The sequence below is a fragment of the Delphinapterus leucas genome, chromosome 15 (assembly GCF_059928025.1).
Source record: "Delphinapterus leucas isolate spDelLeu-1000000601 "Yukka" chromosome 15, BTC_Dleu_Yukka2, whole genome shotgun sequence".
NCBI classification, from domain to species: Eukaryota; Metazoa; Chordata; class Mammalia; order Artiodactyla; family Monodontidae; genus Delphinapterus; species Delphinapterus leucas.
The window spans coordinates 10285334-10297802 of NC_143143.1; the positions used below are offsets into that span (position 1 = coordinate 10285334).

Below are 12469 nucleotides of genomic sequence, written 5' to 3' on the forward strand. Positions count from 1 at the left end.
CATTGACTAGTCTTGGGCACCCTTGTTGAAAATCAACTGACTACAAAAATATTGGTTTATTTCTGTACTCTCCATTCTATTCCATTGATTCATATGTCTATCCTCACGCCAGTACCACGGAATACTGATGATGAGAGCTTTGTAGTAGGTTTTGAAATCAGGAAGTACACATCTTCCAACTTCGTTCTTTTTCTGACAGCTTTGTAGTAGGTTTTTTTTTTTGTTTTTATTTTTTGCGGTACACGGGCCTCTCACTGCTGTGGCCTCTCCCGTTGCGGAGCACAGGCTCCAGACGCGCAGGCTCAGCGGCCATGGCTCACGGGCCTAGCTACTCCGCGGCATGTGGGATGTGGGATCTTCCCGGACCGGGGCACGAACCCGCGTCCCCTGCATCAGCAGGCGGACTCTCAACTACTGCGCCACCAGGGAAGCCCTGTAGTAGGTTTTGAAATCAGGAAGTACACATCTTCCAACTTTGTTCTTTTTCAAGATTGTTTTGGCTCTTCAGGGTCCCTTGCATTTCCATATAAATCGTAGGAAAGTTTTCCAATCCATGAACACAGGATGTCTTTACATTTATTTAGTTCCTTAATTTCTTTCAACACTGTTTTGTAGTTTTTTGTTTTTGTTTGTTTTATAAAATAGTGCAGCCACTTTTTAAAAAATATTTATTTATTTATTTGGCTGCGCTGGGTCTTCGTTGTGGCATGCGGGATCTTTAGTTGTGGCATGCGAACTCTTAGTTGCAGCATGTGGGATCTAGTTCCCTGACCAGGGATCGAACCTGGGCCCCCTGGATTGGGAGCATGGAGTCTTAGCCACTGGACCACCAGGGAAGTCCCTGTTGTGTAGTTTTCAGTGTCCAAGTCTTACACTTCTTTGGTTAAATTTATTCCTAAGTATTGCATTCTTTTTGATGCTGTGGTAAATGGAATTTTTTAAAATTTCAGTTTTTGATTGTTCATTGCTAACATATGGATATACAATTGATTTTTGTATATTGACCTTGTATCCTGCAACCTTGCTAAACTTATTTATTAGCTCTAATTTGTGTGTGTATTCCTTGGGATTTTCTATATACAAGATCATGTCATCTGCAAACAGAAATAGTTTTACATCTTCCTTTCCAATCTGGATGCCTTTTTTATCTTACCTAATTGCCCTGCCTAGGACCTCCAGTACAATGTTGAAAAGAAGTGGCAAGTGTCTTGTTCCTGGTCTTAGGGGGAAAGCCTTCCGTCTTATTAAGTATGACATGAGCTATGTAGGTTTTCTGTAGATGCTCTTAATTATGTTGAGAAAGTTCCCTTGGATTCCTAATTTGAGTGTTTTTTTCTCTTTTTTTTAATCACGAAAGGGTATTAGATTTTGTCAAATGCCTTTTTCCTACATCTATGGGCATAATCATGTGGGTCTTGTCCTTTATTCATGATGTTGTTATTCCACTGATAGATTTTCATATGTTGAACTAATCTTTCCTTCCTAGGATCAATACCACTTGATCATTGTATGGTCAGGCCATTCAAGATGGCTGCTCTTCTGTTCTCTGTACATGCCCAGCTCGACAAGTCCCTGCTTCACTCACATGACTACCCAGTCCTCCTAATTATAGGGCTTAGTTAGTAACTGGTACATGCCTGCCCCCTGCCCCAGCGCTGTGTTCCTGGTAACTGATGACCCAACCAGATGTCGATTCCCTCTATAAATGGTAGCCTCCTTCTCCTCCAAGCAGTGAAGGTTGCGGTTACGTGCTGCCTGCTGTTTGCCGCACGGTGGGGTGTTGCTCCAGGACTTTGCTTCAGATGTGTAAGATCCCCCTGTCCAATAAGCCACTGATGTCTCCGTCGCTGGGCTTTCTTTGGTCTCGAGGCTGGGCAACTACAAGGCTTGCAGGCCTGTGGGGTGCAGCCCAACAGTCATGATGTGTAATCCTTTTTATATGTTCCTGGATTCATTTGCTAGCATTTTATTGAAAAAGTTTGTACGTCTATGAATAAGCGATATTTTTCTGTAGTATTCTTGTGTTGTTTTTGTCTGGTTTTGGTATCAGGATGATACTGGCCTAACAGAATGAGTTTAGAAGTGTTCCCTCCTCTATCTTTTGTAAGAGTTTGTGAGGGACTTTATTATTTTTTTATTTGTTATTTTTTAAAATTTATTTATTTTATTTTTGGCTGCGTTGGGTCTTCATTGCTCCGTGAGGGCTTTCTCTAGTTGCGGTGAGCAGGGTCTACTCTTCGTTGCGGTGCCCGGGCTTCTCATTGGGGTGGCTTCTCTTGTTGCAGAGCACGGGCTCTAGGCATGCAGGCTTCAGTAGTTGTGGTGCACAGGCTTATTTACTCCGCGGTGTGTGGGATTTTCCCAGACCAGGGATCGAACCCATGTCCCCTGCCTTGGCAGGCAGAATCTTAACCACTGCGCCACCAGGGAAGTCCCGTGAAGGACTTTAAACACTTGGTAGAATTCGCCAGTGAAGGCACCTGGTCCTGTGCTTTTGTCTGTAGGAAGTTTTTGAATTACTAATTCAAATTCTTGTTATATGACTATTCAAATTTTGTGTTTTATCCTTAGTCAGTTTCAGTAGTTTGTCCATTTCATCTAGGTTACTCGATTTGTTTGCGATAGGCTGATTGCCCCCCACAAAGATATCCAAAAACCTGTGAACAGATTATGTTACATGGCAAGGGGCAATTAGGTTGCAGATGGGATTAAGTATGCTCATTGCTAACCTTCAGAAAAGATTATCTTGCATTATCCAGCTGGGCTCCATGTAATCGATGTACGGGGTATTTAAATGTGAAAAAGGGAAGCAGAAGAGTCAGTGTCGGAGTGGTGTGATTCGAGAAAGACTGTTAATTCCTTGATCTTGGGCTTTTGTATCCATGTTCCCTTGGGCCTGGAAGGCTTCTCTCCCATATCATGCAGTGTCAGCCAGGAAGAAAACAGAATGGTACTGATGCTCTGACATCCATCAGCATCAAGGAAGCCTGGGTGCACTATGTCTCAGCACAGCTTGTACTGTGCATTCTTCACTTCTGGGGACCCTGGAGATGGGGTCCCTGCACATGTAGAAGACCTATGGGACTTCCGTGGGCCAAGATGTTATGTGTGCACGTGTAAATGTGTGTCGGAGGTCTTCCGAGAGATCTGTGTTGCAGATGGATCGTGAGGTCCTGGTGGGGGTAGCTTCCGAGCACTGGTGGGGCCATGTTCACTGGGGCTCCCCGAGGGCCAATCGCCATTCTGAGCAAGTCACACTGATTGTCTTTTTGGATTTAAAAATATCTCCTTTACTTAAAGGATATAGACATCAATACTTCAGCATGTGAGTATTTAACCTAAATGGTTACAAAAACATTCAGTGCTATGGAATAGAGTCCCCGATGTTAGGCAATTTGGAACTTTTTGGCATCAAGAAGGAAGCTGTTCTACAAAGATCTCTTGAAGAGTTCTGTCATTTCCAAGCCAAGCAGGAGAAAGATTATAAATTCACACATTTAATGTAAATGTTTTTCTTCAAATAATGTACTTCTTTCTGAAAAATTAAAATAGATCAATTGCAGGTACATCTAACTTGTTCATTCCACTGATGCCTTTTGGAGTAGAATCTGTAAGTATCCTATCCCTGACTGTATACGATTTGATCAACACCAAGGTCATTTAAGTTCAAAACTATATTCTTGGGAGCCAAGACGTAATTTAATTAAAAGTAGTTTGTTCAAAACAACAGTAATTTAGAAACAAATGTTACACTGATTCTTCATGAGGGTCACATTCAACTCAGCAAGCACATTCGAGTGCTCAGTATGTAGAAAGCCCAGGCTTGGGGCTCCAGGGCAGGAGTAAGATGCTGTGTTTCCTGCCACTAGCTGAGGGAGTCCTGGCAAAAGCATAGATAGAACACAGCAGGTCACACTAAACGCTGGAAGCTCCCTGCAGGAGTTGAGATTCTGACTGTGCCCAGAAAGAAGCAGGGGAACTCCTCAGTGGTCTGCAGGGTAGGAAGGGAGTCACAGGGAGGGATCAGCTTATATAAAAGCCCCGTGGAAGGCGGATTCAGGGCACGTTCAAGGAATCACAGACCGAGCTGTGTGTCTGAAGAGCCCAGGGAGGGTGATGGAGGCAGATGAAATAGGAGGGGAGACCAGAAAGAGCAGTAGGAACGTGGAAGGAAACTGGGACTTTACGGGTGGTAAGGAGTCACAGACAGTGTGAGTGGGGGAGAGAGGTGGACAGATCCCAGTTTTCAGAGAACAAGTGATTGGGGTGGGGTGTGTGGGATGGATTGAAAAGAGATCCTCTGCCCAGAGGGAAGGAGACTGGTCACAAGGGACAGGCCGGGCGGGGGCGCACGAGGGTGGGGTGGGGTTGGCCCAGGACAGAGCGATTACCACAGAGCTTCCACTGGCCTCTGCCTTTAGATGTTCTGAAACAATTTCTTTAGCGAAAGTTTCAGAGCTACGTAACGCTGCGGAAAATTTGTCAAAGTTAAGATTTTGTAGGAAACATTTCCGATCCGATAATGTTTGAGGATGTGACTGCAAATCGTCCTGCACTCTGTCTCCATTCCCAGGGGAGCTGGAAGATGGAGAAAGAATCTGAACACCGTACGGCAGTCACAGCGACATGATGGTACCATATCGTCAAACTGACATCACGCTGGGGTCCAGCGGGATTTTGGTCTTTGGGTAGAGAACCAAGCCACCTAACTGCACACAGCACCCACCTGTGCCATGTTTGGAAAGTTTGTGTATTTGGTAACAATTGTCTTCTCCCCGTTGAACTTGTATGCTGTCAATGAAACAACTATTAAGAAAAGGCACTTGATGGACTTCCCTGGTGGCTCAGTGGTTATGAATCCGCCTCCAGTGTAGGGAACACGGGTTTGAGCCCTGGTCTGGGAAGATCCCACATGCCGCGGAGCAACTAAGCCCGTGTGCCACAACTACTGAGCCTGCGCTCTAGAGCCCGTGAGCCACAACTACTGAGCCTGCGTGCTACCACTACAGAAGTGTGTGTGCCTAGAGCTCGTGCTTCACAACAAGAGAAGCCACTGAAATGAGAAGCCCACGCACGGCAATGAAGAGTAGCCCCCGCTCACCGCAACTAGAGAAAGCCCGCGCACAGCAACAAAGACCCAACGCAGCCAAAAATAAATTATTAATAAAAAAAAAAAAGGAAAAGGCACTTGAATTTTTTAACTCATCTCCATCTCTTTTAACACTTACTATTTTCTCAGCAACCTAGGGGACAGACTGGACAGAAGAGAATTAAGGCGGGAATATTTTAGAACACACAAAATAATATTTAACAGACAAACTCTAGTAAAATGCAGCCTGAAATGTCTTTACATTCACGGATGCCTAGAATCATGTGGATTCAGGCTAAGTATCAATACAATCTATTTTATGACTGTAAAATTGTTTACCCTAATGGCAGTGTGTTAGATCCTGGGTAAATGTACATGGATCTTTACAACTCTTTTCCTGTTTTTCAGATGGGTGCTAATTAAAATTTTCCATCACAGATAACTTCTAAAGAAGAAAATTATTATAAAATGGTATTACCTTGCATACTATATTCATAGTAATTAGGATCTTCTGATTCTTTCTTGACTGACATAACTGTTGCTTTCGGTGAAATGCCTTTGAATGCAATGGAAATTATAAAATTATGTGTTAGGCTAGACTTACGAACAGAGATATGACTGGTTAGTATAACTTCCAGGTTCTGTTTGGATTAACACAGCAACACGGCCATCAGCAAAAGAACTTGTAGCTCATGCAGTAGGAACAAATGGTTTATCCATATAAAAATATAAATATAAAATAATAATAAAACAACATAAAGCAAAGAAGGAAGGGAGGAGAGATGGATGGAAGGAAAGAGGAAAAGAAGGGAAGGAGAAAGAGGTCTAATTTCCAGTTTGGGGAAGTTTCCCTTTCAAGATGGATGAATATGTACATGCATTTATATGCAATATAAGTATTGCAAATATTCTGCTGTAATGGGGCCCAAATTGGCACAGATAATCTTAATTTACTTACTACAACAAAATGAATTTCAAAACCTGGGGAAACTACATTGGTAAAACCAAAAGGCTTTATCAGGGAAAGGTGTAGTAGATGGCAAAAATTAGCCACAAATGTCTTCTATCCCAGTATATACACCTGTTTGCAATGTAACTTTCCCACTCCTATTTTCTAGAAGTGGAAAACTACTCCACCTTTTGAATCTGGGCCTGGCCATGTGACTTGCTTTGGCCAGTGGGATGCAGGGAGAGGCTTGAAAAGTGCTTGTGTATCAGTGTCTGCTGTTTTTGGAACAGAGTTGCCATGTGAATGAGCCTGGAGGATGTGAGACCAAGAGGAGAGGCAGGCCCAACTCTGGCAGCTGAGGCCTCGGCCCCAGGAGTGAGGCCAGCCCAGACCAGAAGGACGGCCTGGCCAACACACAGAATTGTAAGAAAGATTAAATTATTGTTTGAAGCCACTAAGTTCTGGGGTGCTCTTTTATACTGCAATAGATAACTGATACTGAAGTATACATATAATTTAACTGTGAAAGTTAATAGAAGCAAAAACAAAAATTGTGACTAGCTCGGCATTTCAGCGTTAATTTACAAGTTGGAGGGGAGGTCTTCTGAAAACCTTTAACAGCTTTGTTGGCATAGGGATAGTAAGATTGGGTATTAACAAATGTGACTGTCAAAAAGAAAAATTTGTTAAACTGAGGAACAGAATGGACACGGCCGATGGCCATATCAGTGAAATGGATACTGCACTTGAGCAAGTTGAGGAAATTGCTCAGAAGTGGGACAGAAAGGTAGTCTGGCGGAAAGATTAAAGGAGAGCTCACAAATGGAGGTCTACTTGTGCATAAAAAAGAAAAAAAGCTTTTTACATGTCTGTAAGTGATCTGAAAGAATTTCCACAAATTGGTTAAGAGCTGTTGCCCTTAAAATGGGGATGGAACTGGAGGTGCAGTGAGATTTGAGAGAGATGGAGTTTTGAGAGGGGAGGGGTGAAGAGGAATTTTACTTATTACCACTTCCTACACTGAATTTTTATTTAAAACATGTATGACTTTTGTAATTTATAGTAAAACTTTAAAGTACAAACATTTGATAAATATGTGACAGTTGGGCTGTCAAAGAAAAATTTCTCTTCAATGCAGGCAACTGAAAGCAGATTTGCCGGTGCAGAATGCAGAACTGCTTCAGCCTTTCCTCAAAATAGGAGGCGGGAGGGGGAAATTCAGAAGTTAAAACCGTCTAACCGTTCTGTGCAGCAAGTGCTACACAAACATCACAGGAAATACGGCCAATGGATGGTCACAGAAGCCTGCAGGCACCTGGAAGCAATTCGTATCACGAAATCCATGGTAGAAAGTCACATTATTAGGGATTGTTTACAGGGAATCACATCTCCAAAGAGAGGCCTCAACAAAAGAGGCCTATTTTAAGGCTGGCGGGAAACGCTCATCCACCCAATAGCTGGTGAGGAGGGAAGGGAAGGCGGTAGGGCCACGGATCCTTGAAAGGGCCCCCCGGGGAGAGCCGACAACCCCTCACTCCCACCCCATTTGTTTTCCCGGTTTCTGAGAGGAGACTGTGGCTTGGGGGTTTTAAATTCTCTGTTACCAACAGAGATGCAGGCAGAATGTATCTGAGCTTGGAAACGCATCCAAGGCTAAGATGAAAGGGGCAAGCGTGTAAGGCGTGTCATGTGTAAGTGGGATGAAGACGCCACAGCTGAATTCTGTTGGCTGGAATATCTGGCTCCTTTTTGTTGACCTGTGTTGGTTTGACCTAGAATAACTACAATGGACAGGCGCTCTTTTCAGGCTGACGTTGAAGGTGGAGCTTCTACCAAGCACGTGTTTATCTGTGGATAGGAGTGACCCTGGGGTATGACAAGGGTGGATTCAGGCTACTCCTGCCCCAAGGGACTGGGGAGTCAGCGAAGCATAAACCACATCTGACACCTTCAGCAAAGCTCGTGCTCTGACCTCCATTTCACTGGAGGTAACATCTCTCTTCGCCTTCTCTCTCCATCTTTTCTTAATATTGAATATTTTTCTTTTACATTATCTCAGATTTAACTTTAACTTTACATTTGGAACTGTTTATTTCTTATTTCTATGTTGCGTTTCTAAACATTATTAACTTCTCGTTTTACCCCGTACAGTCAGCTTGTGTTCATCTTTATCTTTTTGAGGTTTGAGTTTCAGTTTTATGTACTTATTTTAGGTTTTCTAACGTTTCTACTTCTAATGCTTTCAATATTTTTCCATCCCTTGATTAAACATTTGAGTTAAAAAATTTTTTTTCTATTTTTAACCTTTAACATTTTTCCTTCTAATGCCTTTTTTTTTTTTTTTTTTGAGGCGTGGAAGAGCAGGGATGGGGGTTAACTACTCTCACCATCAAAGAGGGATTTTTTTTCCCAATGTACATTGTCATAGTAATGTACGTCTATTGTAGAACATTTAGAAATGACAGAGTGTAAGAAAGCAATAAAATAAGCTATGTCCAAAAATAAAAACACTGCTTTATTCATAAATTCATATTCCAAATGTGTATTCAAGACTTTTTACTCATTTAGCAGTCAAGTTCTAATTTCCATATAATTAAAATAATAACTTTGTCTACAAATATATCTACTTAATAACATCTTAGTACCTAATATTTATTGAATTAGAAGGCTTTTTTTTTCTAGATATTTGAGTAAAATATGATTATTCTGCAAATAAGGCCCCCGTTGAGGTTCATTAGTGACCTATCTCCATTATCTTGTTGATTCTTTGGGATTTTCTACCCAAATATGGACCAATATATCATCTGCAAATTAAAGAGAGTTTGTCATTCCCAATCCATATACCTTATATTTCCTTTTCTTGTCTTATCGCATTAGCTAGGACTTTCGGTATGATGTTGAAAGGGAGTGATGAGAGGGGACATCCTTGCTTTGCTCCTGATCTTAGTGGGAAAGATTCTAGTTTCTCAGTGTGAAATATGATGTTAGCTGTAGGTTTTTCGTAAATTTTTTTTTATCAAGTTGAGGAAATTCCCCTCTATTCCTGGTTTACTGAAAGTCCCATTTTTAAGTAAAACAAAAGAAAGGTGTCAAATAATGACCTGCTGAACACCTGATTCTACAAGCATCGGTGTACATACCAGAATCTTCCATGGGTTCAGTCTTCACATTGATGGGGGCACAGCTAAAAGGAGAAGGGAATGCTGGTCAAGATGGGCAGGGTGAGAACTGCCCAAAGGCATCTGGACACACTGAATCTAATTCCCAGATCTCCATACCATCATAGGTTCCCCTCCCCCCATCAAACTGAATGCAAAGCTACCTCAACTTTAATGTTGTAACAAATTATTAAGAAAGTTAAAGGTGTCCATGAATATATTCTCATAATCCCAAGCATCCTTTTGAATAAAGAATATGTAACAAAATAAGACATTCTATAGCCTAAAAACTAATACATTTGGGTTAGATGTGGACTTAATTTTTTATTTATCCCTTACCTTTCACTTGGTGATGTCACTGATCTCTCAGCATCTGTTACCAACCCAGGCTCACCTGTGCATGAGTAAAAAGACACACGCTAGCCTCTGTCTGCACCTTGAAATATGACAGCATTCAGAGGCATATAAAGGGAAAATGAATACAAAGAGGACAGAATTCCTGGCTCTAGGTCATCATGGAATAGCAGCGGAGGAGAGACCAACTCAAAGCAGCCCCCAGGGCCTGGGCCATCTGGGTGGGCACAATGGGGGCCAAGGAGCAGACCTGTGCCGGGGCGACCTCTGGCAGTTTACTAAGCCTCCTCGTGCCTCAGTTTCCTCGTCTCAAAATGGTGGTTGGGGGAGGATTAATTAATACCTGCAAAGTGCTGATAACAACGCCTATCACGGAATAAGCGCCAGCAGCAGCCGCTACCGTTATTTCTATAATGACAACACAAGCCACCTGGGGCGACAGGCACCTGGCCGCCTGCCACCCCTCACCCTCCAGTCCCTCCCTTAATGTGAGCTGGGGGACCCCAGGAACTCACAGCTGCTCCACAAATACCTGCGCTGTGAGTAGCCCATGCACAGGAGTGTCTCACTGCCCTCTGTACCCCAAGGTAGTCCATGTGGACAGACCCTCCACCCACCCCTGCCACCTGGCTTCTGTACCTATATAGGCTCAGCATAACACCCTCTTTAGACCCGGTCTTTCATGAACAGCTAGGGCCCAAGGTTTCCAACTATGATCCAGAATAATAATCTGAGAAAATAAGGAAGTGGGCATAGATGGATCTCTAAATGTTCCTGGTAAACTTACTATTTTCTTTTTTGATCCCTTCATCAGTTAAGGGGCTTATGAGGGGTCCTGGTTTCCCAAACATGGTCTCAAACACCCTGCACGTAACTTTGTGCCTGACCACATGGAATGGGCTTCCTGGGGGAACCAAGCTATTGAGATCCTGCTTATCTTGGGGGCCAGCTCCTCCAGGAAGCTCTTCTGACCACACAATTCTAACCCCTTCTGGGGGCTCTCAGGGATTTCCTCCACGGGTCACCCCTGGTTCTCTGAACAGTCTCTTTCCTCCTCACAGATCATGTATCTCAGAAGCACGGGAACGGTCACACAGCCCAGACCACTCCTGAATCCCACAACGCCTGGCCTGTGGTTGGTGCTCAGAGACCAGGAAGTCACTCCAGCATCCTCACAGTCCTGTGCACATGGACAAGGTAGATCTGCTGCCCGCCGAGGGCTGGACGCAGACACTCGCCGGCATGCGAGCTGACGGGAGGGTGGCGTCCAAGCTCTCAGGCTGGGTATGTGTGTTTCCCTGAGCTGTAGTCCCTGCAAACATCCCCACCACCCCTGGCCCCGGGATCAGAGGTGGCCTCCTCAAGGCAGGAAAGACAAAGCATAAACAAGCTTTAGAATGTGCCAAACTTGCATTTTAATTAAGAAGCAGAACTGGTTTAGCAGTCAAGGGCAGTCACCAAGTATGAGAAGCTGTCACTTACCAAGCTGACTCACGGGACCCAGGAAGGGTCTGCAAGAAAACCAATACTGTTACCTGACATGAACACACAAGACGGACAGATTAAACATCTGAATAACCAACTTCTAAACATAACGGAACAGAATTAACTAACTGAAATTAAGTCAGTGTATCAGCTGTTAGGAGGGGGTAGAGCCTATCACCTGTTGATAAGGAATGAAATCCCCGCTTTGTTCTCCAAAATCCACTTCAGGGTTGCAAGGTCATAGTTCTCAGGATGTTGAAAGCGGACCCCTTCTGGGAGCCCCTGCACCACTACGGCTGCCTGGTCCCTCAGCATCTTCTCGTAAGGAACAGGCACCATCGCTGTCGTCCCCAAGGCTTTGCCTAGAAGCAGCAGCAGGATGTCTTTAAATAATATGAGCATAAATCCCTGATAGTCAATTTCACTTAGTGTCATAAACACAGGTGGTGATATTTGGTTCTGAAATTTATTAAAAGCTTAAAGTGTCCTATGCCTCTATATCTCAAGTTAATAAAATTTCCGACCAAAAGGCCAAAAGAAAAAGTATAAAATGTTTTCCTTTAAATCTTCACATAAGAGAATATAATAGGTTGCATAATCTATAAAAATATTGAATCACAGGGGCTTCCCTGGTGGCGCAGTGGTTAAGAATCCGCCTGCCAATGCAGGGACATAGGTTTGAGCCCTGGTCCGGGAAGATCCCACATGCCGCGGAGCAACTAAGCCCGCGCGCCACAACTACTGAAGCCCGCGTGCCTAGAGCCCGTGCTCCGCAACAAGAGAAGCCCCCGCTCGCCGTAACTCGAGAAAGCCAGCACGCAGCAACGAAGACCCAACACAGCCAAAAATAAATAAATAAAATAAATTTATTAAAAAAAATATTGAATTACTATGTTGTACACCTGAAACTAATATAATATTGTAAGTCAACTATATTTCAATAAGTAAATTAATTAACTAAAAATAATCTATTTCCAAAAGAAAGAAAATAATAGGTCTTTTTCTCCATTCTCTTGGAGGTTGCACAATTCAGGGTGCTCACCCTGGTGCACCCAGGGCTGCAGGGAACAGCCTGAGGTTACTCAGGTTGCAGCCAAAGAGGATGAGAGCCCTGCCCAAAGCTTAGCTGTTCCTGTGTCACACTGTACAGATTGGGCCAACTTGCCTGTAGAAAGCTGAGTCCACCTGGGGATATGTCGGTGTCTCTGCACTGGCTGACCAGCCCCGAGGTGCTGGAGCTCCATTTCTCATATGGAAGTGTAGCCTGAGACCCTAAGATCCCCTATGCTGTAGGAGTCCCACAAATCCAAATGCTCACAGGGACCTGCAGGTCACATAGATGTTTGCAGCTGTCTAGGAATGATGATCCAGGCCCTAAGATGCTAAGGTGCTTCTATCACAAGTACAACACCTGCAGACTTCCTTGTTATCTAG

The 12469-nt window shown here is 43.6% G+C and overlaps 1 protein-coding gene across 2 annotated transcripts in view; it reads right to left on the reverse strand.

The window, feature by feature from the left end:
• The window catches only part of LOC111182058 (general transcription factor II-I repeat domain-containing protein 2), a 54241-nt gene that overhangs the window by 16026 nt on the left and 25746 nt on the right, over positions 1-12469 (reverse strand). Inside the window, exons 5-9 of one of the 2 annotated variants that reach the window (XM_022588117.3) lie at positions 11214-11397; positions 11033-11061; positions 9536-9590; positions 9179-9222; positions 5568-5645 (exon numbers count right to left, since the gene is read on the reverse strand). In XM_022588117.3, coding sequence (XP_022443825.2) covers positions 5568-5645; positions 9179-9222; positions 9536-9590; positions 11033-11061; positions 11214-11397 — 390 coding nt within the window. The remainder of the gene's footprint in view (positions 1-5567; positions 5646-9178; positions 9223-9535; positions 9591-11032; positions 11062-11213; positions 11398-12469) is intronic. The other variant, XM_022588118.3, reaches the window with a different exon arrangement.